This window comes from Equus przewalskii, chromosome 4, assembly GCF_037783145.1.
Source record: "Equus przewalskii isolate Varuska chromosome 4, EquPr2, whole genome shotgun sequence".
Lineage (NCBI taxonomy): Eukaryota > Metazoa > Chordata > Mammalia > Perissodactyla > Equidae > Equus > Equus przewalskii.
This window is the reverse complement of record NC_091834.1, coordinates 14,860,593-14,887,638: the sequence shown is the minus strand read 5'-3', so window position 1 is coordinate 14,887,638 and position 27,046 is coordinate 14,860,593. Positions and strand designations below refer to the sequence as shown.

Below are 27,046 nucleotides of genomic sequence, written 5' to 3'. Positions count from 1 at the left end.
ACCAGGAAGGAGGGATGACTTTGTCTCTAGAAATTCTTATCAATGCAGAAGGCAAGGACTTAAATCTGCATAATAACCTGACTCTTGTTTACTGTACTTGTGTGGTAATCTCCCATGATTGACTCCCCCCACCCCCAACATCCTCCTTTGTCTTTAGCTGAAGATGATATTTAAGCTGGGGGCTTCAGCCATTTTGGCTTCAGCCATTTTGGCGAGTTTCTCAGTTAGCCTGAGCCTCTCCCATGTATGTGTTATAAAGCTTTATATGTTATAAAGCTTTGTTTATAATTTTCTCCTGTTATTCTGTCTCATGTGAATTCGATTCAGTCTCCGGCCAGAAGAACCCAGAGTGGGTAGAGGAAATGTCTTCCTCCCCTACAATACCTTACCACAATAAAATTTTGTTAAAAAAGAACACATTAGTGAGCATCATAGAAGGCCTTCTCCTGTAATGCCATTCTCACCCAGCCCTTGCTTTCAAAGGAAACCAGTACTTATTTTGAGGGGCCCAATCCAAAAGGCACCACTTCTGTGCCTTTGCCCTCTTATGTACCTGCATATTCCATTTAAGAATATCTTTGTTTTCACATTCAGAAAACCCAAAGTGGAGAAAACAAATAAGGTTCATTTTTTGCCATGAAATAAGAAGGCAGCAATCGATGGCTTGGAGCCATAGCTAAGTGGTACCCGGGTCGGCATCTCTGGGATTTTCCCATGGTCACAGGACACTACCATGTACTGTATTCAAGACAGAAGGAGGGGGAAGGGCAGCAGCCTGCACCCCTCCCTTTTATCACAAAAGCAGATTTCTCAGAAGCCCCCCCCACCCCACCCCCCCCCCCCATCCCCCCTGCCTTATGTCTCTGCCAGATCTGATCTCATTGCTTTGCTTGGCTACCAGGGAGGCCAGGAAAATCAATATTTAGCCTTTCCATTCTTGCAGACAGCAAGAGGAGGAGGGTTAGGGAAGGTATTATGTTAGCCCCCAACAGGGCCGCACCCCATGGAAATACACCCACTCATCTGTCCTCACCCTTCCAGAGTCCCCATCATTCCTACTGCAACATGACTAGGCAACATGACTGTTGCCTAGAGGTCCATCCCAGACCCCTCAGCTGCCCCATCTGTGTGCCTGATACAGGCCTGCCAGCGGCAATGAAGAGGCTACACAGCTGTACGTCTGAGCACTCCGCTGGAGAATCAGGCAGGTAGGTTCAAATGCTGGCCCCTGGCTTCCTGGCTGTGTGACCCTGTGCAACGACGAACCTTTCCGTAAAATGGAGATGATAATAGTACCTGCCTCATAAGGGTATAGTAAGATTCAATGAGATAATGCTCTTAAGACATTTAGCACATTGCCTGGCAAAAAAAAAAAACCCTTCTCATCCATTCATTCAACAAATATAGGCTGAACTGGGAGTCTCCATGTGCCAGGCACTGTGATAAGTGAACTAGACTAGGTTCCCACATATCCTCCAAGGGCTGGCTTATCCAGTTCACTCTGAATTGCACAGATGTTTGACAAACTCCTTATCAAATGGCAGGGGTGGGAGTGGAGAGGTAATGGGTAATTAGCTGGTAATTCAGCTGACCTTGGGGGCGGTACCTGTACAAGCGGAAGCCCTGCACAGGTATAAGGTTACAGCTAGGAGTCAGGCTGCCTTGATGTGAATCCCAGCTGTTACTCACTAGCTGTGTGACCTCTCTGTGCCTCAGTTTCCTCATCTTCAAAGGGTTACTTGAGGATTAGATGAATTAACGTGTCAAGAACTGAGAACAGTGGCAGATCCACAGTAAGCGCTTTTATGTGTTATCTATTATTATTACCCATTTTGTTGTGGGGATAAGACCGGGACTTGACAAACGATGCACAGTGAGAACAGCATGTGCTCAAGAGTGCCCGAGACAGAATCCCCGTGCTAGTGGGAGTGGCGAGGAAAGCTTCACGGGGAAGGGCCACTCGGGCTCGCTTAGAAATTCCATGGACTAGTGGAGATGTGGAAAAGAGCACCCCGAAGTGAGGGACAGCACGGAAAACAACTCCGTGGACAGGAAGGAGTGTAGATGACGACGGGCAGTCAGGACTAAAGACTGGAATGTTGGGTGGAGCCTGCGCAGGGCTGTGGCCCTGGGGGAGGGCCTTAGGCAGCGTATCTGCTTCCCTAACCCTAAATCTAAACCTAAGCCTAACCCTAAACCCTCCTCTGCCGGCCTGGATCCCAGTCCCGGGCCGTGCCCTCGGCGCTCCGGCCTCAATCCTCCCACCCTGTTGCCAGCACTGGCGTACACCGCAGTCGGGCGCCCACCCCGGTCCTGGGGTAGCACTAGCGGCATCAACTATCGGAAAGGCATGACGACCGTTGGGCCTCGCCTCCCCTGGGGCCCGGTACCCGCGACGCGGCGAACTCAAGCGTAGCGGTTCCGGGGCGCTAGCCCCGTCCCTTGTTGTCCCGGAAACTGGGGGCGTGACTCGGCGCACGCACAGCGCGCGCGGATTGGCTGAATGCCGCAATTGACGGGCGGGGCCCACAGATTGGCGGGCTGCGGCCCGCGTTGGTGGGCGGGCCTCGTGGCGATGGGATGGAGCATAGCGCGCGGCTATTGGTTAGATTCTGTGAAGGGCGGGGCGGGGCGGGCGGGTTGGCGGGATGCGACGCGCGGCAGTGGGCGGGCCGTGCTGTGATGGACGGGGCAGGGCGCGCGGCGATTGGTGAGAGTCGGCAATGGGCGTGGTGTGGCGCGCGGATTGGCGGGATGCGGCGCGCGGGGGTGGGCGGGCCGCGGCGCGCGGCGAGGTGAGTGGGATCCCGAGTCGCCCGGGCCGCGTGGGGTGGCGGGGTCTGCGCTCTGGGCCTCCTGTGTGGCGTGAGCGGTGTGTGTGGGCGCAGGGTCTCTATTGTCACCCCTGAGCCGACCCCAGAGCGCTGGTCCCGGCCGGGGGCTTCTTCTGGGACTGCGGCCGGCGTGGCGCCGTCGCTCTGCACGTTTGGGCCGAAAGTTAATTCAGTTTGGGGCCCAGCCCAGAGCTGTCCAATGGAGATAGGCTACAAGCCACCTAATGGCTCCACTAAAAGGGCAACTGAAAGAGGCGAAGATGAGTTTAGTGCTGCATCTTGTTTAACTCATGACGTGCAGACTCATCATCCCATCGCGCATCTGCTCCCTGCGCGGTTCTTGGAAACCCACCTGCAGCACATCTCAGTGGGGCTCGTGGCTGCTGCTGGAAAGTGGGGTCAGGTGCTGGTACCTCTGCTCTCCTGGAGCTTATGTTCATGTCAAAGGAGGCAGACAATAAACTTAAAATGTGTCAGTGGTTAGAAGGTAAATACGTGGGAAACGATAAACACTGGAGAAGCAGAAGTGCCGAGAGGGTGGGAGTTGGAGAAGGTGGGTTTGAGTGAGGAGCCACGGAGCCGCGCGTGGGGGTAGGATGTGGGAAAAGAGCGGGCCTCCTGGTGGGGGGACATGAGGACAGGACTGGCAGGGCAGATCTCCTAGGCCGATCTAGGGACTTGGGGCTTTATTCAGTGAAATAGGGAACCTTTGGAGAGTTTTGAGCAGAGGAGTGACTGATTTATGTTGTGTTTATTTTTATTACTTAATAATAGGCTTATTTTATAGGCTTATGTAATAATAAGGCTGGCCTCATGCCCTGAGATGGTGCAGTTGCTGGTGAGCTGGAAGGGGGCAGGTGAGGAATTCCATTTGAGGCATGTAGGATTTGAGACCCTGGTAGTTCCCCAGGTGGAGGTGTGGAGCAGGGAGTGGACACCTGAAATGGGTTTAGAGAGCTTCAGGTGGAAGAGATGTCTGCTAGCTGTCTTTGTCTCCCTTTTTGGATGAGGGTTACAGGACGAGCCGCTGGTGTCCAGCGCCGTCAATTTCCAGCTGCTCTTCGGACTCCTGTCTGGTGCAGGCTGCAGCTCCTCCCCTCCTCCCCTCCTCCCCTCCTCCCCTCCTCCCCTCCTCCCCTCCTCCCCTCCTCCCCTCCTCCCCTCCTCCCCTCCTCCCCTCCTCGCCCGTGCCTTGTGGGCGCAGTGGAGATACACTGGGAAAGCTGCTGCCATGGTGGTGCGCAGGGATTGCAGGAATGCGTTTGTGTTCTCACAGTGATCACCTCTTCCTTGGCCTGGGCACAGCGGTCTGGACACGTCGAGCACAGCCATGTTTTCTGAGCAGGCTGCCCAGAGGGCCCACACTCTTCTGTCCCCACCAACAGCCAACAATGCCACCTTTGCCCGGGTGCCTGTGGCGACTTACACCAACTCCTCGCAGCCGTTCCGGCTCGGGGAGCGCAGCTTTGGCCGGCAGTATGCCCACATTTATGCCACCCGCCTCATCCAAATGCGGCCCTTCCTGGTGAGCCGGGCCCAACAGCGCTGGGGTAAGTCACGAGTTTGGGGAAGTGCTTCCATGGCTGCTGGGCATGAACCTCCTGTCCCTTGGGCTCCTTTGTCTTTTGTAATCAAGTGGCCTGGGCAATGCACACCTTTTTCTTTTTTCCCGTTTCGTCCTTGGCGATCTCTCTTGCAGTTAAGTTATTCTTGGCGGTGAAGCAGGTGAACCCCACCTTCAACTTTTGGGTGATGCTCCGTTAGCCATCCTTACTGTTTACAAGAGTGGCTTTCCATGTAGTTTTCATTTCATCTCTATGTTTCTAAACTGAAATTTTGTAGGTGAGACCATGTCTTATTCATTTTTATTGCCCCCCAGCACCAGGCTCGTGGTCTCAGCCCTGGTTGCACCACTTCCTGGTTGGAATCACTTGGGAAGCACTGACACTCGGGCCCTTCCCATCCCACCAAGCCACTGGGTGGCCTCTGGTTTTATTATAGGTAGCCAGGAGGTCACAGCCCGGATCTCCTAGCCTCTCCTCCACCACATAACAAGGGTCTCCTTCCTCTGGCTCCCACTGGCCTTTCCTCACTTTCCTCAAAGCCTACAGGGACACTCTCCTTGGGCCCAGTGTCAATGCCACTTTTTAAATTCTTTACAGCAGCACCCTATCTCATACCAGATTTCTCTTCCAGTGACTGGTGCCGCTCACAAAGCTCCCCAGTGACCCAAAACAGCCATTTTATTCTGCTCACAGACTGGGCTCAGGAATTCAGACAGCGGCCCACGATGAATGGGGCCCTGGCTGGGCAGTGGATGGCAGGCAGCATCGTTTACTTGTGGTTGATGCTGGCCTTGCCCAGAACACCTCCGTGTCCTTTTCTGTGTGGCAGGCCCTCCTCACCAGAGCTCAGCCCATCTCGGAATTGGCCTCTCTCCCCTCAAGACTTTCCTGAACATGCCATGCCCTTTCTTGCTGTTGGCTTTCCCTTTGCCTGGCATGCTCTTTTCCCAGTCTTCCCTCATGACCTCAACTTAGATGTCCGGTGCTTCGAGAAGCTACCTCAGCCAGTGGGGCCTTCTCCCTATCTTCTGCCTCAGCCTCGTTAGTTCATGGCATTTGTCACAGTGGCTAATCCGTCGTTGAGTGCGGTTCTCTCTCTCCCTCTGGACTGTGAGCTCAGTGAGGGTGAGGATGGGCCTTTGTGTTCACTCTCGGTGCTGGGGCCTGGACTGCTGCCCACATGCCGCCCTGACAGACGGATGTCCTGCCGTCAGCACAGGGATATGTGGTTCTGCCTGGTGCTAAGGCACACACATTGGACCCCAACTGTGAACCTTGGATGTGTTACTTAATCTCTGTGCCTCAGTTTCCTCAACCATATGGTGGGGCAGTAATACCTACTGTGGCGTGTTGCTAGGGGTGGAAGAGTTCCGTGCCCAGTGCTTGGCACGGCCACCTGGGCTGTGTGAGGCTCGGCAGACGCCGGTGCTTTGGGATCTATTGTTTCTGTTGGCGTTTGGCATTTCTGTCCCATGCTGGTGCTCGCCTTACCTTATTTTGAATTACTCCCCTCCACTCCCCAGGGTGTATATCTGCGGAATGTTCTTGGTTATTTCAGGGCAGGAGGGGCCTGTGCTGGAGTCAGCTGAGCTAAGGAAGGGGCTGGGCCTGCATCCGCGTTATCCCATTACCACCTGACAGCGTTTTCCTCCGGTCTTGGGGTCTGTACTAACAAATCCATGGGCAGCTGGGACTTGTGCTCCTGCCTCCTCTGCCCAAGTGACCCTGTGGGTAGCGTCTTCCATGCCTGTCTTTCTGTGTGTCCCCCAATGCTTCCCATGTGTTGTTCTTCAGGACCCAGGTGCTCTGGTAAACAAGGCTGCCTGCCTCCACAGGGCACAGGACGGGATGGATGGGGATATGTAGTGTGAATTTGGGGCATCTCTGTTTTTAGAGAATGAGGCATTTGTGGGGCAAGTGGAAGAATCCAGACTCTTAAAGGAAGTTGTAATATTTTTAGGCCAGGGCTGTGTTGAGACTTGGCATGCCTCATAATTTCTAAGAATCAGTGTTATAATTTAGGTATACGTGAGATAATAACTTTGTGTTCGTTTCCTGTAGCTGCTGTAGCAAACAGTAAAGCCACAAACCAGGTGGCTTAAAACAACACAAATTTATTCTCCCAGTCCTGGAAGCCAGAAGTGCGAAATCTGGGTGTCAGCAGGGCCAGTCTCCCTCCGGAGGCTGACAGGGGATCCTTCCTTGCCTCTTCCTTCCTGGGCTTGTGGCCACGTCACTCGTCTCTGCCCCATCTTCACATCGCTCTCTTTGCGTGTCTGCTTCTCTTATTAGGACACTTGGCATCCAGGGCCCAGCCATGTCCAGAGTCCCTCTGTCCTCCCGGGGCCAAGTGATCCTTAGGCCCAGGGAGTCCTTGCACTTGATGTTCTCTCCTTCCTGGCACAGGGTGGGGTCCTGGGCTGCAGTGCTCAGTGAGGCCTGTTACAGTGCCCCGTGGGGGTGGTGGGAGGGCCACCTGGCTTCTGAGCTCATGCCCCTCGTGCCCCAGGCAGTGGAGTCCAAATAAAGAAGCTGTGTGAACTGCAGCCTGGGGAGAAGTGCTGTGTGGTGGGGACCCTCTTCAAGGCTATGCCGCTCCAGCCCTCCATCCTGCGGGAGGTCAGCGAGGAGGTGAGGCCGGCCGGCTCATGTGGGCCTCCCCTGGAACACTTCCCTGGGGATACCAATGGGGCCACTTGCCTTGGCCCCAGGGATTCGGGACTGGGCTGTCTGCCACTGGGGGTCGGGGGCTACACTGTCATCTCACTGATGTTGCCCAGAAGCCTTGGTGGGCTCTGGCCCCAAGACTACCTCCCATCTCCGAATTCCAGCACAACCTGCTTCCTCAGCCGCCTCGGAGCAAATACATCCACCCAGATGATGAGCTGATCTTGGAAGATGAATTGCAGCGTATCAAACTGGAAGGCACCATCGACGTGTCAAAGCTGGTCACAGGTGGGGAGTGGGGAGGGAGTGGCCTGTGCAGCTGGGTGCTGGTGCACCCCTGCATTCCTGGAGCAGTGAGTTTGGGTTCAGGTAGTGGGTGAGATCCATGCAGGGGATCAGTTCCTCCCACCTCCACTTGAAGACAGTGACCCCAAGAAGCAGACACTCCATCCTGAGTCTTAAGTGAGAATTTGCCAGCATGGCAGACGAGAACCGGCTGGTTTTGCTGTTTAGGTGACTGGAAAGAAGTGGCAGCCCCTCGGGCTCCCCTTTCCAGGGCATGACACTGCTGCTCCCCAGGGACGGTCCTGGCTGTGCTCGGCTCTGTGGGAGACGATGGGAAGTTCCAGGTGGAGGACCATTGCTTTGCAGAGCTTGCTCCTCAGAAGCCCGCACCCCTCCTTGACACAGACAGGTAAGGAGCAGGTGCTCAGGGGCCCTGGTCGCTGGTCCAGGGGAATCACAGTTGTCAGGCTCCATCTTCCCTGCCCACCCATGACGGCAACGGAGCTCCGCTGTTGGCTCCACGCAGCCTGCCTCGGGGGCCACCTGCTTTCTTGGTGCCCAAGAGGACACTGCCTTCTCCCACAGGTTTGTGCTGCTGGTGTCCGGTCTGGGCCTGGGTGGAGGTGGGGGCGAGAGCCTGCTGGGCACCCAGCTGCTGGTGGACGTGGTGACGGGGCAGCTCGGGGACGAAGGGGAGCAGTGCAGCGCCGCCCACGTCTCCCGGGTCATCCTCGCTGGGAACCTCCTCAGCCACAACACCCAGAGCAGAGATTCCATCAACAAGGTATGGTGCCTACCTGTGTGCATCAAGCCCTTTCTTCCCCAAGGAGAGTTGGGGCACGGGGTCTTGCAGGTCTAGTGGGAAGCGTCCAGCAGTGACACTAGGACCGCCTGTGTTGGAGGCCCAGCCTCATTCCACGCCCTGCTTTCTGAGGGTACTGGGTGGCCTGTGGCACAGAACTCTTACTGCCCCCTGTGCGTGGGGCTTCGCTCTGCTCTCAGCCCTCCAGGCAGGCTCTGGGTACCCCTTTGATGTCAGCCTCACTTGAGGCCTGATAGCCTGTGGGCTTCCACCCCCAGGCCAAGTACCTAACGAAGAAAACCCAGGCAGCCAGTGTGGAGGCCGTCAAGATGCTGGATGAGATCCTCCTGCAGCTGAGTGTGAGTGAGCTGGGGGCTGGCCGGTGACTGGGAGTGGAGTCTTTGAGGCACTGGAAGGCGGGCCAGGAAAGGGGAGGTGGAGGGGGCTCCGGCAGGGCTGCGTGTGGAGGGTGCTGGGCCCTGCAAGCTCCCCTGCCCCTGTGCCCTCCAGGCCTCGGTGCCCGTGGACGTGATGCCAGGTGAATTTGACCCAACCAACTACACGCTCCCCCAGCAGCCTCTGCACCCCTGCATGTTCCCACTGGCCACTGCCTACTCCACGCTCCAGCTGGTCACCAACCCCTACCAGGCCACCATCGATGGAGTCAGGTAGCCAGCACAGCCATACTCCAGCCTTTTGCCTCAGTGGCACCAGGAGGGGAAGGTTGGGTTCAGGGCTGCAAAGGGCCCATGTAGAACTGGGCTCTTTGTCAAGGTTAACTTGGGACACACCCCATGAGAGCATCAGGTGGGCTCTGGGCCGGCCGCCGTGGGAGGGGTGCAGATGGCAGCTCCCAGGGTGGGGATCAGCCTCGCCTCGCCTTGCAGATTCCTGGGGACATCAGGACAGAACGTGAGTGACATTTTCCGGTACAGCGGCATGGAGGATCACTTGGAGATCCTGGAGTGGACCCTGCGAGTCCGTCACATCAGCCCCACAGCCCCTGACACCCTAGGTAATGGGACTCAGCCACATGGGGTGGAACCGAAGGACCAGGGAAGGCCTGACGGTCCCTTGGTGCTGAGGGTTCCCAGCATGGATGTGCACTCAGCAGCTTTGCTGTGACCTGTCTGAGGAAGAGCCTGAAAGCTTGACACTGTTCTGGAAGCTGCTTTGGGACCTTACCTCTGTATTGTCTGTGGCCATGGCCCTGCTCAGAGCTGAAGGCCATGGGAGCATTTTGGGAGCCTGGGCTGGTGAGACCACTGCGCCCTGCCCCAGTGGCCACCCAGAAGGGCGAAGGCAGCAGGGTACACTAACCTGCCCCTGGGATCACGTGGCAATGTCCAGAGGCGTTTTTGTTGTCACATTTGGCGAGGCTGCTACCAGCATTAAGAGAGACAGAGACAGAGCAAGCGAGCAGGGGTGGCGCTCCCCGTCCTCTACAAGACAGCCCCCCTGTGTCCGTAGTGTGAGGTGAGAAGCCCGCTCTCAGCTGAGGCCTGTCTTCTCCAGGCTGCTACCCTTTCTACAAGACTGACCCGTTTGTCTTTCCCGAGTGCCCTCACGTCTACTTCTGTGGCAACACCCCCAGCTTTGGCTCCAAAATCATCCGAGGTAAGTTTTGCCTTCTGGGGGCCAAGGCCTGGGCTATCACAAGGCACTCCCTCAACTGGGGATAAGGCTCACAGAGAAGAAAAACTACACTCCAGTTCCCCCGGCCCTGGGGGTAGACGGCCCAGGCTCTTCCTGGTGACCGGCTGACTGAAATTGTCCACACCTATTGGTGCCAGAGCTCACCTCTGGTCAGTGTGGCTTTAGCCTTTGACCTTGGTGATCTCCTTAGCCCTTCTTATTTCCAGTCCAAAGGAGCTCCTCTGGTCAGCACTCCCATAGTGCTGATGGGGGACTTCTGTTTACTTCTGGTGACTTCCCTTCGAGAAGGGCTCACCCAGGACCTAAGGTGGGTTCCCACATGGCTTCTTTGCAGGCCCCGAGGACCAGACGGTGCTGCTGGTGGCCGTCCCAGACTTCAGCACCACACAGACTGCCTGCCTCGTAAACCTGCGCAGCCTGGCCTGCCAGCCCATCAGCTTCTCAGGCTTCGGGGCAGAGGACGAGGACCTGGGAGGCCTGGGTCTGGGCCCCTGACTCACACAGGAGCCCTGTCCAGAGAGGCCCCTGGCCATTCATTCCCTGCAACATCAGCACTGTAGCAGCTTTTGCTTTGTAAATAAAGCCCGACCATTTACCAGTGTTGAGCTTCTGGGCGACCTGGTGCTGGGCCAGGGCCCTCCTGTGAGAGAGCCCACAGTGCATGTAAGGCTCCTTCCTCCTCCCCTTTCCCCGAGCTGGTCAGAAGGGCGAGCGGTCAGCCACACATGTGCCGTGAGCTTGGTTTATTGGTGTGGCCTGGGCAAGTGTCGAGAAGTCTGCCTCTTGGGCTCGCTCGGCCTGCCCCTACCCCAGCCCTGCAGCAGCCTGTCCTCTACGGGGCCAGCAGGCGGAGCAGAAGCCTGACGCAGACCCAGGCTCAGAGGGCTTGGTCACATTCATGCCCCCTCCTGGCCCGGCCCACACCAGGGGGCCTTCCGTGTGCTGATGGCTGCTGAGCTGGCCGAGGTGACATGACAACTGGCGCGTGCTCAGCGTTGGGAGACCTGTTCTCAGAAGTCCCCGAAGTTCACTGTGTAGGTCTCGGCTGTGGTGAAGGGGAACTCCGGGCCCGTGACCATCTCCTCCTCCTCCTCCTCCTCAGGCCCCAGCTCTGTCCCAAACTCCGTCACCACCTCCGTGTAGGTCTCAGTCTCTGACTCCTCCCAGTTGGCCGTGGTCTCGGGTATAAAGTGCCAGGGCCCCAGGGTGGAGCTTGGGGCGGGTGAGGGGGCGAGGGTAGGGGTGGGGAGCAGTGTGGGGGTGGTGGGGGGCGATGTTGGGGGCGATGTGGGGGACGTGGCTGGGCTTGCAGTGGCATTGAGGCGACGGAGCCGCATCTGTTCACGCATTCGCAGCCGGTGCTGCAGCCGGCGGCGCTGCATGCGTCGCTGCTGGGGGGTCATGGGGCGTGATGGGTCAATGTGTGGGATAGGCCGGTTCCCGTTCATGGCCAAGATCTCCCGGATGCGCTTCCAGTTAGAGCGCGCCAGGATGAAGTTGCACTGGGTGGCCCCGATGTCATAATCCACGTTGCAGGTCTTGGCGCTGGGGGTGTAGCCCTCTGCGTGAGCTGTCACGCGGTACTCACCCGGGTTCAGGATGCGCCAGTAATCACCACCACTTGCTGCAGAGGGAGGACAGATTCGGCTGCTCAAGAGTCCCGCCTCCCAGGCCCCAGCCCTCCTTTCTGAGATCGCCCAGCCCTCCGCTCTCAATCGCCCAGCCCTCCTCCGTCAGATCCCCCAACCTTCTTCTCTGAGATCCCCCAGCCCCCTCAGCCCTCCCTCTGGCCAGGGTACACCTTCCCTGATGGGGTCCCAGAGAGCAGGGACCTGCTGGGCAGGCCTGACCTGCCTTGCCAAGACCATACCCAGATTTGGCCCCCCACCTCAGGAAGGTGCACACAGGTACCTGTCTTCACACCGTGGTTAATGCCACTCACGGAGATGGTGGCATTGGCAATAGGGATGCCCTGCTCATCTGTCACAACCCCCTTGATGCCACGGTGAACCTGCGGAAGGAAGCAAGGGCTGGTGTCCACATGGAGACCCCTCACGGCCTGTTGCTCCCCTGCTCCCCGTCCCGACCCTTCATCAACCTCTCCCGGATGCAGCCCCCCAAGCTGCCCCCCACCTGCTCCATGAAGGTGAGCAGAGCTTCCTTGTTGTTCTCCCACTCTCGAGGCAGCTCACTCTCGTGAGGGAACTTGTCACAGCCCAGGTAGATGGAGAGCTCCAGGCAATTGGTGTGCAGGTAACTGAAGTCATTGATAGCTGGGCAGGGCAGACACAGAACCTGGTCATCCCTGCCCCACACCAGACGCCCCACCATGGCCCCTCCCAGGCTGACTCACTCCCAGATCGGGGATTCCACTTGGCCCCGTTGACGATGCCCATGCCGCTGGTGTAGTCCTGTGCTTGGCACCCTCCCCGGTAGGGCTCAGTCATGGTGAGGTGAGCGGAGGCAAAGGAGATGGCCAGCCAGCGGAAGATGGCGTGGTCTGGGGTCTCCTGGACCTCAGATGCCTCGTCCTCGTCCTCTCCCCGGGCGGCTGCCATGGCCGCAGCCAGCAGCTGCTCCTGGCTGGGTGTGCGGGCCATGTCGTAGGGGTAGGACACCAGCCGCTCACCGCCATTCAGGTTTGCCCCCAACACAAAGGGGTTCTTCTCCATCCAGGCAATGATGGCCCGGACCTCCGTGGATACCTGGGGGTGGCCAGTGCTGAGGTCTATGCTGCAGCTTCCAACACCCTCCACGCAGACCCCAACATAGTACTCACACCCCCTCTGTCTCTCCAAGCCCCTCAGTCTCAGCACCCAGGCTCAGGCACCCCCAGTCCACCCCCAGGCCCTGTTAGCCAGGCTGTGGGCTCACCGTGGCATCTGGGGAGAGGTAGCGTTCAGGGATGGGCAGGTTATTGTTAGGAACCCGGTAGGGGACCCATTTCCTCTCCTCAGCTCCCCAGAGCACAGAGTTGAGATCCGGGAAGTCTTCATAGATGTCAAAGCCCTCCTCGGTCCACAGCCCTAGCGCCCAGTTCCCAAACTCTGAGCCCTGGGGGAGCCGGCAGCAGGGTCAGCATCAGTGGCCCGCTCCCCAGCCCTGCCCCCTGCTGCTGCAGTTCCCCTGGCCCACCCCCTCCAGCCTGACCCCTGCCCTGGCCCCAACACCCCCCAACTCACCATCTGCGCTGCCACTTCGTAGCCATCAGGGTTCAGTGAGGGCACCAGGTGGATGCGCGTGTCCTGCACCAGGCTGCGCACACGGGGGTTCCCGTCGCGGTATTCACGGCACAGGTACTGCATGAGCAGCAGCAGCAGCTCACGGCCCAGCACCTCATTGCCATGGATCCCAGCTGTGTAGCGAAACTCGGGCTCCCCTGCAAGGGCGGGAGCCTCAGCAACTACCCAGCCTCCCAAAGCCCTAGAGAGATGTGGAAGGACCCAAACTGGCCTTACACCCAGGGAGCTGGGAAGCAGCTGAGGCTCGTAGGGCCCAGCAAGGCAGACTGGGTCCCCTAGAGGGGGTCCAAGGACAGGCAGAAGGTGGTGAGCTGGGAACATCAATGGCACAGGCCCAGCTGCGGTGCCAGGGCCTTGTCTCTAATCCGTGGGAGGAGGGCCAGGCCTCCAGGGGTTGTGGGGGCCCTCACCCAGCTCATGGTCTCCAGGGTTGTCTGAGATTTCCATGGCATAGATCTTGAGCCCGCGTGAGCTCTTTCCCAGGCTGTAAGTGCGGGTGATGGTGGGGCACTCTTCGTTCACCACCTTCATCAGCTGGGCACCAGAGGGTACACGAGTTATATAGCCCGGGATGTAGCAAGTGCCAGCCTACCCCGTGACCACGGCCTCTCCCATGCCCTGGGTCTGCTCTGTGGGGAGGTTCTCTGTGGTAGGAGCAGCCCCTGCCAGTGACGCCAGCCCCTCTCAGGTCCTAGTGCTGGAGGGAGGGGCCTTGGGAGTTCCTCCTCCTTGAGGAGAAGGCTGGCCTCTCAGCTTGCCTGGGATGGGAGCAGAGCTCACGGAGCACTGCATATGGCTCCCATTACCCTTGAGCCCCGCCTCTGGACAGGATCCCCAGCACCCAGACATGACCCCCCCAGTCCCTGGACACAACCCCTGGCCCCAGGGCAGGACCCCACCTGGCGCATGTCCTTGTAGCTGTGGTGCCGGAAATCCAGATTGTCAGTGGTCACTACCTCATTCTGTGTGTAGTAGCTGTGAACGGCTGCAGAGGATGGGCAGGCAGGGCCCTGAGCCCGCCACCTGCCAGCCCACCCAGGTTGCCCCAGCCGCCCCTGCGAGCCCCTCCAGCCCCCTGCACTCACGGGACACGGGGCACCCCAGCACCTCCAGGCGCATGCACAGGCTGCCGTTCCAGGTGAGTGGGTAGATGCGGATGAAGCGGGCCACCACTGGCTCCGGGAGCTCACTCAGCACAGGTGTGTCCTTGTCCACATTGCCGTGGAAGGTCTGGGGAGAGGCGGGCCTCAGCAGCAACCCACCCTGGTCGAGAGTCCACCCGCAGCCCAGACAATGGGAGCAGAGCTGAGGGCTTGGGTGCCTACCATTTCCTCGTAGCCATTGGTGTACATCACCCATGTTTGGCTATCATTGCTGAAGCCCACGAAGAAGGAGGTCACAAAATCGTCACTGGGGAGGGGACAGCAGTCAGGGCAAGGCTGATTTCCCTGCCTCACTCCCAGGCCTCCAGCAGCCTGAGCCCCCTCTTCTGGGCCCAAGAACTCAGCTAGCAGGGGTGTGTGGTCTGGGCCTGGGCGTCAGGAGCAGTTCCTATGCTTGCTGTGCGGCTGTGGAGGAGTGGTTTGCTCAACTGGACATGGAGAGCTGACTAGCCATGGCCCAGGAGCAGGGAAAAGGGCCCTGGAGGGCCCAGGGGAATGTCTCTAATGGGACCCAGCTGTGCCTGGAGCCACCCGTCCCCTACCAAGTGCCTGTGAGCCTGGTTGACATACTGGATGCTGGAGTCACGGCCCTGGGTGATGACACCCGTGAACTTAGTGGTCCTTCTGGTGTCCACCTCAATCCACTGGGTCTGAGCGTCATCCTCGGCACACCATGCCCCATCATAGTAGTCGTCCTCAGTGGCACCAGCCTGTCACGGGTGGTGGAGAGGCTGAGAAGGTGGAGGAGCTCTCTGCCCAGCTGGTAGGTGGGCCTGTCCCCGACACCCACCTGGATGTTGAGCCGGCCACGCTGTGCCCCCAGGCCGTGGCGCAGCATGGAGGAGGCCCGGATCTGGTTGTCCTCGATATGGTGCGACTCCATCCCGATGGGGGGGCACTCTAGGGACACGGCACCCCAGGCTGGTGGCCCACTGGCTCCATCCCTCCCTCCACAAAACCCAGAACCAAGGGGCCCAGAGCCCACTCCCCTCCGCCCCAGCCTGTGCTTCCCTTCCCTGTGCCTCAGCTTCCCCATCTGGAGAATGGGCTGATGATGCCAGGCTCTAAGGGGTCATGGGGCTTACATGAAATCACAGGCACAGCCACCCCAGGGCCAGCCAGTCACAGGCATCCTCTGTATTGGGCCCAGCTGCACACCTGCCTTGTGCCACCAGCTCTGTTCCTGGGTCAGGCCCAGGGCAGATATGCTCCAGGACCCCTCCCTTCTGGGCCCCAAGAATTTAAGAGCAGGAAAGGGTTCTGGAGCCCTGGAGCACCATCAGGAAATACCAGTTTGGGACCCATGTGTGGCCTTGGATGGGTCACTTGTCTCAGCACCCTTACCCTGCTGTGGCCACATGGCCCCCCTGCCCTCACACACCCCCACATAACCTCTAGCCCCCTCCCCCACATACACTGCCAGGCCCCCCGATACACAGCCCCAGCCCCCATACACCCCGCCAGCCCCCAAACATGCCCCCAGTCCCCATACCCACCCGCAGCCCCACACACACACCCCAACCCCCATACCCGCTCCCCACGGTCCCCCAGCCCCCCCTTGCCCCCGACATCCCCACACCCCCAGGGCCCCTCACTCACTGACTTTCTCTGTTGGAGCCCACTCCTCCTCCAACTCCTCACCCTTCCGGGGCCCTGGGGGACAACAAAGGGAGGATGTGGCGCCGAGGGTCCCGGAGCATCCACAAGTGCAGCCGGTGTCCCACAGGGACCCAGGCTCTGTGGGCCCTGCCCTCAGCCCCCAGACATGTACCTTTGGGGTCCTTGCCCTTCTCCACAGTCCATTTGTCATCCGTCTCCTCCTCCTTGGGGCTGCCGCCCTCCTTTTTGGGTTTCTCTGAAGAGAGGAAGGTGGAAGGGGCCTGTCAGCTTAGCCCTGGGCTTCGGGGGACATTTGGGGGTGGGGGTTAGGCTGAGGGGGGGCAGAGTGAGGGTCAGGCCTGCACTGGGGGCAGGTGGGATGGGGGTCAGGCCTGCACTGGGGGCAGGTGGGGTGGGAACAGCTTGGTTTCACTCACTCAGCCCCTCCTTCTCTTCATCTGTTTCCAGCTCTGTGTAGGGCTTCTGGGGCCTCGGAGGCCGGAAGTAATAGTCCACTGCAGGGAGGGAGAACCCTACTGAGAAGGCCCAGAGCTGCTCCCAGGGCCCCACACCGTGAGCCAGAGGTCCTGGGTTCACAGGATCCCAGCGGGCAGGACTGGGCAGGAGGGAGAACACGACGAGGAAGTAGGATCGAGGTGAGGCTTGAAGAATCCAGAAAGGCTGAGAGAAGGAGGGAGGGTCCTCCTGGAAGAGGAGGCTGCCTGGGCACAAGTGGAGTGAACAAAACCCTGGAAAAGTCACCAGCCTGGCCCAGCAGGGGGGCTTGGCCTGGGGAAAGGTTCAGGATGAGGCTGGGCAGGGAGTGGGATGTGGGCACACACCTCAAGCGACAACTGGCACCTGTGTCCAGGAAAAGGGTGGTCTGAAGGGCTGAGCTAGGCCCAGGGTTAGAGGAGTTGGCGGGGAGCCTGGGGGCAGGGAAAAGGCCCAAGGCCCAGGAAGGGCGAATTGAAGGCACAGGGCCAAGGAGCAGGAAGGAGAGGAAGGCGGTTGCCTTGAAGGGGTGGGAGTCCTGTGGGGCGAAAGAGGGGTGAGTAGGACTGGAGGGCAGGAGGGACAGAGAGGAGCTCACTGGGGCTCGGGAAGAAAAGTCTGGAGGGAAGAGCAAGTCAGGAGCCAGGAACCAGGAGGGGAGTGGGGGTGGGAGGGGTGGTGAGGTAACGGCCACCAAGCTGGAGTTCCAAGGTGGTCGGCCTGGCCTCGGATCCTGGGGTGTAATGGGCACTCACTGTCGTCATAGTCGGGGACCCCGTAGCCATCTCCATAGTCAGGAAGTGGCGGGGGTGGCAGCGGCTTCAGAGGCAGCTCTGTGGAGGTGGGAGGCAAGAGTGGGCCAGAGCCCTCCTCGCCCAGTGCCCCCTCCCCTGTCTGCCCCCAGCCTACCGATCCTCTCCTCCTCCTCCTCTGGGGCCTTGACCCCTGGCCTGGGCAGCTCCGGCTTCTCCTCAGGGCGCTCAGGCCAGGGCCTCTCAGGCCTCCTCCTGCTGGGGGGCGGCCTGGGCTGCTTCTGGCGCCGGATGTACTCAACTAGGGGGAGGGTGGGCTCTGAGCTGGGCCAAGGCCCCTCCTCAGAAGGCAGCGGGGCTGGGAGGGTGGGGCCTCTGGGTGGACCATCAGTGGACCCCCGGGCAGGGGTTGGGATCTGGGCGGTGGGGGTCCTACTCACAGTCCTCATAGTCCTCCCTCTCTATCTGGTCGTTGTAGTCCAGCGTGGGCTGCTCGGTCTCCTCCTCCAGCTCTGGGGGAAAACGCTCGTGGCTGCCTCGTTGATGGACACTCACTGACCACCCCCCCAAGGCCCACCCTGGAAAGCCAGGGCGGGTGGCCCCCGAGGCCAGGTGGACGGCGCCCACTCACCAGGCTGGTGCTCCACATCGGTCTCTCCTCCTGGCCCTTGCCAGGGACTTGGGAGGGCCCCCCCTGCAACGCAAACCCCAGAAACAGATGGATGGGAAGCCTGCCCTGACCACCGGCTGCATGTTGAGCTGACACAAAACCTGGCTCTTCCTGACACCCCGAAAGCCTCGGCTTGCTCCCAGGAGGCCTGAGCTTCTCTGGTCCTCAGCACCCAGCTGGTATTCCCTGGGCCAGAGAGCTGGGTGGCTTTCTGGGGAGCCACAAAGCTGCCCCAGCAGGAGGCCACCCCGCAGGCTCAGAGCCCAGCGACACATGGGGGCGGGGAGGGGGCCTTTGGGTGGGGCCTGGGGACAGATCCCAGGACAGTGGAGAGCCAGCCCCACCCACAAGGCCAGCAAGCCCTCCCCTACTGAGGGGAGGCAGTGGTACTGCCGGAGCTCCAACAGACTGCCGATCATGACAACAACGAGGTCCCAGAGTTCACCCTGTCACCCTGTCCAGAGGGCCCTGAGGGTCTGCAGAAAGCGGGAGCCCAGGGACCTGCCCCCCACCCCCACCCACCCCTGCAGCCCAGCAGGTCAGAGCCCCACAGCCCTGGAAGAGCCCAGCACACACCTCCCTCCTGGGGCAGCTTCTCCTCGGGCCCGGGGCCGGGGGGTCGGGGCAGTGGCCACCACGGGGTTTCTGAGGGGGTTGGGGTGGGCAGCCTCTTCCCAGCCACGGGCTTCTTAGTGGCCTTGGGTGGCTTCTCCTTGGGCTTCTTGGTGGCCTTAGGTGGCTTCTCCTTGGGCTTCTTGGTGGCCTTGGGTGGCTTCTCCTTGGGCTTCTTGGTGGCCTTAGGTGGCTTCTCCTTGGGCTTCTTGGGTGGTCTGGGGGACCCCTCCAGGGGCTGCTTGGTGGCCTTGGGGCCTTTGTCCTTCTTCCCTTTCTTTCCTTTGTCTTTGACCTTTTCTGGAGGTGCTGTCCAAGATGCAGATTTAGTTCAAATCAACAAAGAGCCCACTCTCCACCCCATGTGGCCCCCCAAGGTGTCCACAACCTGGGCTGTAGGGGCTCCTGTTAGTCCCATGCTTCCTAAGGCGGGAAACTGAGAGGTTAAGTGCCTTGCCATCGTGGCAGAGCTGGGATTGGAACCCAGGCTTTCTGTCTGCGAGTCTATGCCGTCACCACCACATCTTGGCCTGGGTAACTCAGCTCCCACCTGCCAAAACCTCAACAGGGGCCCCTGACAATCCCCTCCTTCCCCACATGTCCACTCGGCCAGACAGGGAGCACTGTTCTCTGCTGGGGATGGGAGGGGCATAGAGGTGACTAAGCCACCCAGGCCTGGGGGAGCGCCCAGTCTAAGGCCGGGGCGGGGGGGGAGGGGGTCTCATCCCTGCGAACTGCCACACAAAGTACAGGGCATGGGCACGGGGCCTCCCAGAAGCTCCCTGCAGGGGCAAGAAAAGCTTCAGAGAAAAGGGGCATCGTGGGCAATCCTCTATCCAGAAGTAAGGGGTCTGGGGCAGGTTGGAAGCCATAAGCAGTAGGGGTCCTGGGGCCACACAGAGGACAGAGGGACAGGCAGGTGCTGCGGCTGCTCCAACATCTCAGAGCCTGGGGGAGGAAGCAGGGGCAGGGCATGGGGCTGCCTGTGGGAATCCTCCAGGACCCTGGGCAAATGTTGTTGAGAATTTAATGGTGGGGGGGGCGGCTCACAAGGCAGAAACACAAGGAAATTTACAAAATGCAGACAGACAGGAGAATGGGGCTGCCACAGCAGCATCCAAGAGGTTGGGACAGTAGCCTGGAATGGGAGCTGGGTGTGGGGGAGCCTTAGTGGGTCCCAGGACCTGTTTCCCAGGAGCTGGGGAGGAGCCAGGAAACATCTAGAGGGAGGGGCTGCTGACCTCAGGAATGATGGATGGTGGCTTGGAGTCTCCTGGGAGAGAGAGATTAACAAGACCCTTGCCACCCTCAGGTCACAAAAAACAGCTAAGATTTATTGACAAGTGCTTATGTAAGAGGCCCTGGGCTAAATGCTTTGGTGATGTTATCACCTCATTCAATCCTCACAATAACCTGAGACTACCCACTGCCTGGCTGCTCCGGGAAAGTCTTGCCCACAGGGGGTCCTGGAGAAGGCCAGGCTGGAGGGTGCTGGGGACCCCTCCCAGGGAAAGCCTGAGGCTAGGACCGTGGCAGCAGCATGGGCATGGTGAGCGTGTGCCACAAACTGGCCGAGTGCCCGATTAGGACAGCGCGGTGGTTCACAGCAGAGACCTGGGGAGGGGGCAGCAAAGTCCCCTGCTGACTCAAGCCTAGTCCCTGGGAATGAGGGACTGGGACGACTCAAGCCACCAGGCAGCAGACCTGCTGGGCGAGCCTCCACGCCCGAAGGGCTACAAGCCAGCCCTGACCTCTGCCTGGCACAGTGTCCCGCCAGACATCTGGGCTCTCTCTGGTGCCTTACCGAGCCATTCCTCACGCTGGGCAGACTGGACAGCGGCCAAACCCCGCCGAGGCCGCCATTCTCACCTGAGGTGCAGGGCGCCCCGAGGCTCCCCATCACGCGGCGGGGGGCCACCCCTGCCCCGGGCTCTTACCCTCTCCCTCTCTGGCCGCCCCTGGACGCGCCCCCGGCTTGCCCCCCGTCTGGGCTTTGCGGACGCGCGGGGTGGGCTCGGGGGGCGGCGGGGCCTCCACGTCGTCCTCGCGGGGCTCGGGATCCAGCTCCGACAGAAAGCCCTCGAGGAACTCCTCTATCTCGTCGTCGGTCAGCACCGTCTGCGCGCGCCCCCCGGGGCACAGCGCCAGCAGCGCCAGGAGGCAGCCGAGCAGGGGCGCCCCGCGCACAGCCGCCATGGCCACGGCACGCCTCGGGGGCAGGGGCGCGGGGGCTCCGGGGGGCAGGGGCGTGGGGGGCCCCAGGGGGCAGGGGTGCGGGGAGGGGGGCTATGGGGACGGGGGGCTCTGGGAGGGCGGGCGAGGGCCTCCGGGATGGGGCGCGGGAGGCTCCGGGGAGGGGCAGGCGGGGGGCTCTGGGGCGAGGCGCAGGGGCTTCGGAGCCAGGCAGTGGCTCAGGGGTCGGTGGGAGCTCAGGGGTGGTCCGGGGGTTCCGAGGCGCTGGCGGCGGCTGGGAGCTCCGGCCCCGCGAGGCACGCTCCCGCGCGGACCGCCCTCTCCAAAGCTCCAGTGGCGGCCGGGGCGGGGGCGCCAGGGCTTCCGGAGCCGGCTCCCCAACCCCCAGGAAGGAGGAGGAGGAGGAGGAGCCGGGCGTGGACGGAGGGGCTGCGGGGGGCGGAGCAGTCCGGGCGCCGCGCGCTGGGCACTTCCGAAGCGGGAACTGCGGGCGGTGTCCCGGGCCGGAGGCCTGCGCCTAGGAAGGAGGGCCTGCGGGGAAGGAGGGTCGGGGAAATGGGAGGTCCTGAGGGTGCGGGTCCGAGGGGGCCGACACCCCTGTCTCGCTTCGTCCGTGGCACCGCCCCCAAGTCAGCCAGGACCAGGAGGGGAGATGCCATCAAGCCCACTGGAGGTGACCGGGAACCCTAATAGAGAGCTAAGCTGCGGACTCTGGCCTCGGGGACCCTCTCCATCTCCGGCCTCAGAAGGGTCGTGAGTGTGCCTAGCCAACCCATCCTACCCTCTCTCTGGAGCCTTGGCCTGGCAGCTCTGCAAACTGTCACCAGCCTTCATTCAGACATCCAGCTAACCTCCCAGGTCCAGACAAGCCCGACTCTGAGGAGGGACCGCACTTTGGGAACCCCCTCATTAGTGAGAGGAGCAGGTGCAAAACTGTCCTCAGGGCAGGATGACTTCTCTGCTGGGGGTAGGAGCCCCCATGTAAGCTCCTGTCCCCTCCCAAGGGCAACTTGGGAGGCAGGCAGAGGTGGAGCAGGGAGGGGAGAGATTCCTTTCAAATTTTATTAAATTGTATGTGTAATCCATAGGAATGGGCTGTCAGGGGTGTGGAGGAACTCAGCCCTTACAGCGATTTCCATCCAAGTTCAGGGGCTTCTTGCCCACCCCTGCAGTCCTGCACCTAGGGAGGGATGCCTGGATCCCAGATTAAGAACCCTGACAAGGAGGTAGGAGGCAGCAACCCACTTCTCTGGCCTCACGAGCAGATGGCACAGCCTCAGGTGAAGCCAGGTCAGAGCAAGGGAAGATTTCAGGGGCAAGGCCGGGGAACCCAGCTCCGTGTGGAAGATGTGGGGGCCACAACCACATAGGAGATCAGGCACAGCCCCTGAGGACATTGACCAGCTGGGGAGAGAGGATGAGTGCCTTCAACCCAACAAAGCTGTGTGGGGGGACGTGCCCTGGAAACAGACACTGGCCACCCAACCAGGAGGCGCAAATGTCTGGGGTCAGGTCCCCTCCCCTACAATTTCTTATGCTGTTTCCCACAATGAGCATTGCCTCACCTCAAGGGATATGCTGCTTTCCCACCAGCTGAGATCCCAACATGGACAAACAGCCATTTCTCTCCTTCCACTTGTCAGAACACAGTTTTTAAAAACTGTTTACAATAGCTCCAGCTACCATATGGACCCAGGGGGCACATAGACTGGGTAATCAGAGAATCCCAGCTCTGTTAGTAATGTCTGTATGGGCGCTGGCATAGGGATTTATGACCTGTGTGCCTGGTGTTTCCATAAGGCTTCTCGAAGGGCAAACGTTGGCTGACCCCAAATGGGTATCACACCTAAGGCCAAAGCTCCCAGAACATTCCTCCCTGAAGAAATAAGGAAGCCAGAAAAAGCACACAAGGAGCCCATGGGGCAAGTTTAGCGGCAGTCAGCCCAGACCCAAGGTCATCTGTGAGGGTTTGGCCCAGTGAAGTAGTCAGGTGGGAAAACCCAGGAGCCCCTGGGATGATTGACAAGCAGAGTTTGGACCTCCAGGCAAAGGGAAAGAGGAAAAGCAGGCTGGGAAGCATCCAGGCCCTGCACGCAGCCTCGGTCAGCTGCTGGCTCAGCCCCTGACTGGGAGCAGGACCCAGGGGGCTCTGCCTCCTCCCACCTCTTCCTTTCAAGGCCCTTCCTCCGCTTTGTTCTGGCTCGCCCTTGTTCACACTTACAAAGGCAGTGGGGCTGTGTCAAGAGCTGGTCCCTAGGGTCACATCCCAGCTCTGTCCTCCTGGCCATCTGATCACAGCAAGTAACCTCCCTGCTCCCCTGTCTCCCCTGCCCTCATGGTGCAGTGAAAGGGGACCATGCACGTGCTGCGCCTAGCACCATTTCAGCACTCACAACCCGCTGGCTCCCCAGTCTTGTCACGTCCCCTCAGAGACCAAGTCCACTGACCTAGGTTTGTGGAGCCCCTCCCCCAGTCAGACCTCCTTGTCCCTGCACCATCCTCGCCCTGCCATGTGTCCCCAGGCTGGTCCAGTAGGATGAAGCAAGCTCTTACCCATAAATGTCCTCTACGAGCCTCTGAATCATTGTTCTCAAAACTTTGTCTTGGAATTTGCTCCGTTGCCCCCAGTTGAGTGTATCAAGCAGGGAGGCCCAAGGCTGGGGGCGGCTGTGGCACGTCACTTCCCTGGGAACGGCTCCCGAGTTCAGCTGGCTCCCACATGGATGGGATTTGGGCCCAAGATCCTCTGCCAGGGAAAATAGAAGCCATAAAAAAATTAAAAAGGAATAGAAACAATCTTTTCCTCAGTCACAGTGAGTCACCAACGGGAGTATGAGCAAAGGCCTCAGGGGGCACTGGGCCCCCAGGAGGCCAGGAAGTTGGGGGCCTTTGGCCCAGGAGGGTCCGGGCAGGTGGGGAGAAGGGGTGACTGTTCTCCATGCCAGGCCAGTACACCACCATCAGTGAGTGGGGCTGAGACCCCACTTAGCTTTAAGACCCACACCCAGGAAGTCCCTAAGACCTGGGCCTGGGGCTCTACCCAGGGCCGGGAGGCAACCACAGGCCATGTCAGGAGGCCCATCTGCTGAGCAGCACAGCATCTGAACCAAACTCCCCAAGGGCAGGAGCCCAGGCCAGGAAGAGGCAGGTGGAGGGGTGGGAGGCTAGTGGCCTCCTATGGCTGCTGCTGACCCTTCCAGGGTCCAGTGCCCCCTGCCACAGGGTGGTGGTCTGTGTCCATGTCCAAGGGTTCTCATGAGCTAGTCTGGGGTCTGCTGGACACCCTGGGGCCCCCCATCCCGCCTCCCACCTCCAGCTTCCTGAGAGAAGGCAGGACATTTCCCCCCCTCTCACTGAAGGTTTTCCTAAGGGGCTGCAGCAAGACTGGGCTTGACAGGGAGAGGGAAGGTGACATCTCACCCTGGTGGGCCTCCCCTCGCTGCTTCCAAGTGGGAAAGGAGAGTTCTTGAGGGAGCCTGACACAAGGGCTGAAGAGGGTGCATGGAGCTGAGGGTGAGGCCGTGGAGCCCACTGATGCAGGGCAAGGAGGAAGGGCGTGGCCTGCCGTCTCACACCACACACCCCCACACCCCCCCAGCCAGGCAGGTCGGGCCTGTTTGGCTCAAGGGCCAAGAGCACACCTCTGAGGCCATCGAGAAAGAAACAAGCCAGGAGGGCTGCCTGCAAGGGTGGGAGGCCCCAGGAGAGAGAGCTGGGGGTGGGTGCCCCCCCAAGGTCAGGAGCAGAGACATTGCAGAGGGCCTTTGGGCTGCCGTGGAGGGCGGGGGACGTGGAGGCAAAGATGTCACGTGGTGGGCATCAAGGCCACTTTGCCCCTTTCAGTCATGCCCCTCCCTGTCCCCAGCAGGGTGGGGTTGGGGTGACCCACATTGGGAGGCAGCGAAGAGGTGAGCAGGAATGGGAAGGAATGGAACCCACCCTCTTCCACAATGGCGGGGTCAGTCCCACGGGGATAGGGAGGGAAGACGCTGTGAATCACATGAGAAATGGAAGCTTTGATTTAGATTGGGCTTGCCTTGTTCATGCCTTCAGACTACTCCCTGTGGTGAGAAGGAAACCCCAGGATGGGCCTGGGGCAGGGCTGAGAGGGGGTTTCCTGCTTCCTCCCGGCCATCCCAGAGCCAGTCTTCAAATGATGAAATGATGACCTCAGCTAACTCAGGCTATAAGAGGCGGGTGTCTCCATGACCGCCCACCGCCCTCCACCCCAATAGGAAGGGTCTCCCATTCGGATGGTCCTGGTCAAGCAGCGAGCGTATCTATCTTTGCAGCACAGACAGTTCAGACCTCGAGGCAATGCTAGGCTGAGCCTTGGGAGGCATGAGAGTCAGTCACATCCCTGGATGCCCCCCACCCCCTGCTGGTGACTTCGGGGGGGGGGGGGGCGGGGAGCGGGGGGGGGCCATTCTCCTTCCTCTCACCGGACCTCAGGGTTCCTGCTTTAAACATGGTGACCACACCTCTCCAGGAGGTGGAGACAGGGAGTGGCTCCATCTAAGCACTCTCTCCATGCCCTGGAATGTGGGGACCCCTCGAGGAGGTCGCCCTGAGCCCTGGGTGGCCCCTCCCTGAAGACGTTCTACTGGCCTCTACAGGGAAGAGCCGTGCTCTGGGGCTCTCAGGGAACTCATCTACTCTAAAGGTTTCAGCAGAAAATCTGCACCCACGGACACCACATCTCAGCTGCCTGAGTACCCAAAAAGATGTCCCCAGGCCATCCTGCCAGGACCTGCCAGCCATTTCAGCAGGAGACTGCCTCACCCCATGTCTCTGTGGCCAGAAAGTCCGTGATCTCATCGCCCTCCACCTCCCAGTCCCCAATCCACACCCTGCCCTGCCCTCCTCTGCCCCAGCACCAGCCGCCTCGCCTCTGGGTCCCTAGGCATTTGTGCATGCCTCTATGGGTGTGTGTCCCAGGCTGTGGCTCGCTGGTTCACTGGGCAGGTCTTTACGGAACTTTCAACAAGGTGCCAGCCTGAACGTGGCCCAGAGATCCAACAATCATGGATGTAACCTTCCTCTGAAGATGTTCAGGCCAGCGGGAACAGGAAGTCAGTGACTGGCCCGCCTGGGACAGAGGGCACAGGGGAGGGAGGGCACTGACACCCTGGGAAGTGGGAGAAAGGGAGGGGGTACTCCAGCAAAAGAGACTCTACCCTCTTCAGTGACTTTGAACGTCAGTCACTGTGTCTCAGACCGTGGCCCCGCCAGCAGCTTGGGCAGTGATTAATGCTGAGTGAGTGTGTGCACCGTCTTTCCCCATTTCTAAGTGATGAAATTGAGGCCCAGGGAGAAGTGATGGGTCCAGGTCACAGCGTGTCAGTGACACGGAAGGTCCAGGCGAGGACTTCTGAGGCTCTTTCCACCCGGACTCCACAGCCTCTGGCCACGGGGCCACAGTGGCACCAGCCCCTTTCACTGAGGCCCAAGCATCACCAGGAGCCGCCCTGGTGCCTCAGCCTGGGCAGAGGTGGGAAACTCACCCGCCCGCAGGACCAACATGCTGGAGTTCTAGCTGGGGCAGCCTCAGGACACAGCGATGGGGCAAGCAGGAGCAGAGCCTGGGAGGCCCGGAGGAGACCCCCTAAAGTGCCTGGGGTCTCTGAGGCAGCAGCTCAGACACAGAAGGTCGGGCCTCGGGGGAGGTGAAGCCACGACACTGACACGCCCGAGTGGGCCCTTCCTCCACTGCCCAGCTGGGCAGCATGAATGTAAGGAAGGCCCGGGAACCCTGGGCTCTGGACAGCAAGGCCCAGGCTCAGGTCCCGGCCCCTCCCAGTCTCCTGGAGTCCGGGATCTGCCTCCAGGGAACAAGGGAGAAGGACCCAGGCCCGTCCTGTCTCTCTGCTGCTCCCTCAGGGGAGGCCTCTAGAAACACCCTCTTGTCTGCAGTCTGGATGTTACCAGAGGGGTCAGACTGCTGGGGCCCACAAGGAGGGTGGTTCCCAGAGCCACAGGACCTGGGGTCTCCCAGACAGTGTCTAGCCGTCCGCACAACTGGCAGAACCATTTTCTTCGTTTCCGACAACTTGAAAACCACATGTGATTTTCCACAGCCCAGTGCCCCCGCCCAGCTCCCTGGGCCTGGACTGCTGAGCGAGCAGAGTTCACCCGAATTCCTTCCACTCACCGCAGCGCCCAGCCCCTGGGGAGACGGGGGGTCACCGCAGCTGCGGGGGCACTGACAGGCAGGGGGCGGGAGGCGGCTTCCAGTGCCATGAGTAATTCTGCAGCCTGCAGACTGGGACCAGGACATGTGGCAGCTAGTGTGACAATCAGCCACTGTTACGTCCGAGGGGAAAGGCAGGTCGTTCCACTCCAAAGAGGGTGCAGTGAAAAAAAAGAATGTTGACCGTACCTCACTCCTTCATCCAAATGAACTCCCAGCAGATTAGAGCTGGAGATGCTAAGAGAAACCATCAAAATATTAAAAGAAAACATAAGAATCTGTGTTTATATTCTTTGTGGGGGAAGTGTTTCTAAGCAGAAA

The 27,046-nt window shown here is 60.1% G+C and overlaps 2 protein-coding genes across 9 annotated transcripts; one reads left to right on the top strand and one right to left on the bottom strand.

Annotated features, from left to right (window-relative positions):
• Positions 1 to 1,627: 1,627 nt before the first annotated feature.
• On the top strand, positions 1,628 to 10,409 carry POLD2 (DNA polymerase delta 2, accessory subunit). 8 transcript variants are annotated; one of them, XM_070615501.1, is made up of 12 exons: positions 2,745 to 2,795; positions 3,622 to 3,691; positions 4,111 to 4,384; positions 6,909 to 7,030; positions 7,231 to 7,354; positions 7,646 to 7,760; positions 7,937 to 8,135; positions 8,432 to 8,512; positions 8,664 to 8,821; positions 9,041 to 9,168; positions 9,669 to 9,770; positions 10,144 to 10,409. In XM_070615501.1, the coding sequence occupies exons 3-12, from the start codon at positions 4,165 to 4,167 to the stop codon at positions 10,302 to 10,304; spliced, it is 1,410 nt and encodes a 469-aa protein (XP_070471602.1). In that variant the 5' UTR covers positions 2,745 to 2,795; positions 3,622 to 3,691; positions 4,111 to 4,164; the 3' UTR covers positions 10,305 to 10,409. The 8 variants fall into 8 exon arrangements, with proteins under 8 accessions (XP_070471607.1, XP_070471605.1, XP_070471606.1 ...); XM_070615502.1 differs by having other exon boundaries at positions 2,790 to 2,872; XM_070615503.1 differs by having other exon boundaries at positions 2,790 to 2,872; positions 3,609 to 3,691.
• Positions 10,410 to 10,537: 128 nt separating this feature from the next.
• Positions 10,538 to 23,205, bottom strand: AEBP1 (AE binding protein 1). Its single transcript, XM_070615498.1, has 22 exons — positions 23,089 to 23,205; positions 20,280 to 21,066; positions 18,307 to 18,651; positions 17,692 to 17,754; positions 17,501 to 17,572; positions 17,218 to 17,361; positions 17,064 to 17,141; positions 16,251 to 16,328; positions 15,986 to 16,069; positions 15,814 to 15,867; positions 15,005 to 15,114; positions 14,785 to 14,924; positions 14,377 to 14,461; positions 14,137 to 14,281; positions 13,951 to 14,036; positions 13,462 to 13,585; positions 12,992 to 13,188; positions 12,684 to 12,863; positions 12,163 to 12,514; positions 11,943 to 12,082; positions 11,721 to 11,820; positions 10,538 to 11,433 (listed from the first exon to the last, which is right to left on the bottom strand). The coding sequence occupies exons 2-22, from the start codon at positions 20,536 to 20,538 to the stop codon at positions 10,820 to 10,822; spliced, it is 3,450 nt and encodes a 1,149-aa protein (XP_070471599.1). The 5' UTR covers positions 20,539 to 21,066; positions 23,089 to 23,205; the 3' UTR covers positions 10,538 to 10,819.
• Positions 23,206 to 27,046: the final 3,841 nt, after the last annotated feature.

Bases quoted from the DNA above. Each gene is read 5' to 3' on its own strand.
- POLD2 (XM_070615506.1), top strand. From the start codon at position 4,165: ATGTTTTCTGAGCAGGCTGCCCAGAGGGCCCACACTCTTCTGTCCCCA. The intron at 7,761-7,936 runs GTAAGGAGCAGG...CTTCTCCCACAG, and splicing joins CCCCTCCTTGACACAGACAG to GTTTGTGCTGCTGGTGTCCG. The intron at 8,513-8,663 runs GTGAGTGAGCTG...TGTGCCCTCCAG, and splicing joins AGATCCTCCTGCAGCTGAGT to GCCTCGGTGCCCGTGGACGT.
- AEBP1 (XM_070615498.1), bottom strand. From the start codon at position 20,538: ATGGCGGCTGTGCGCGGGGCGCCCCTGCTCGGCTGCCTCCTGGCGCTG. The intron at 14,925-15,004 runs GTGGGTGTCGGG...CACCCGTGACAG, and splicing joins GTGGCCGGCTCAACATCCAG to GCTGGTGCCACTGAGGACGA. The intron at 14,037-14,136 runs GTGAGTGCAGGG...CATCCTCTGCAG, and splicing joins GCTGGGGTGCCCCGTGTCCC to CCGTTCACAGCTACTACACA.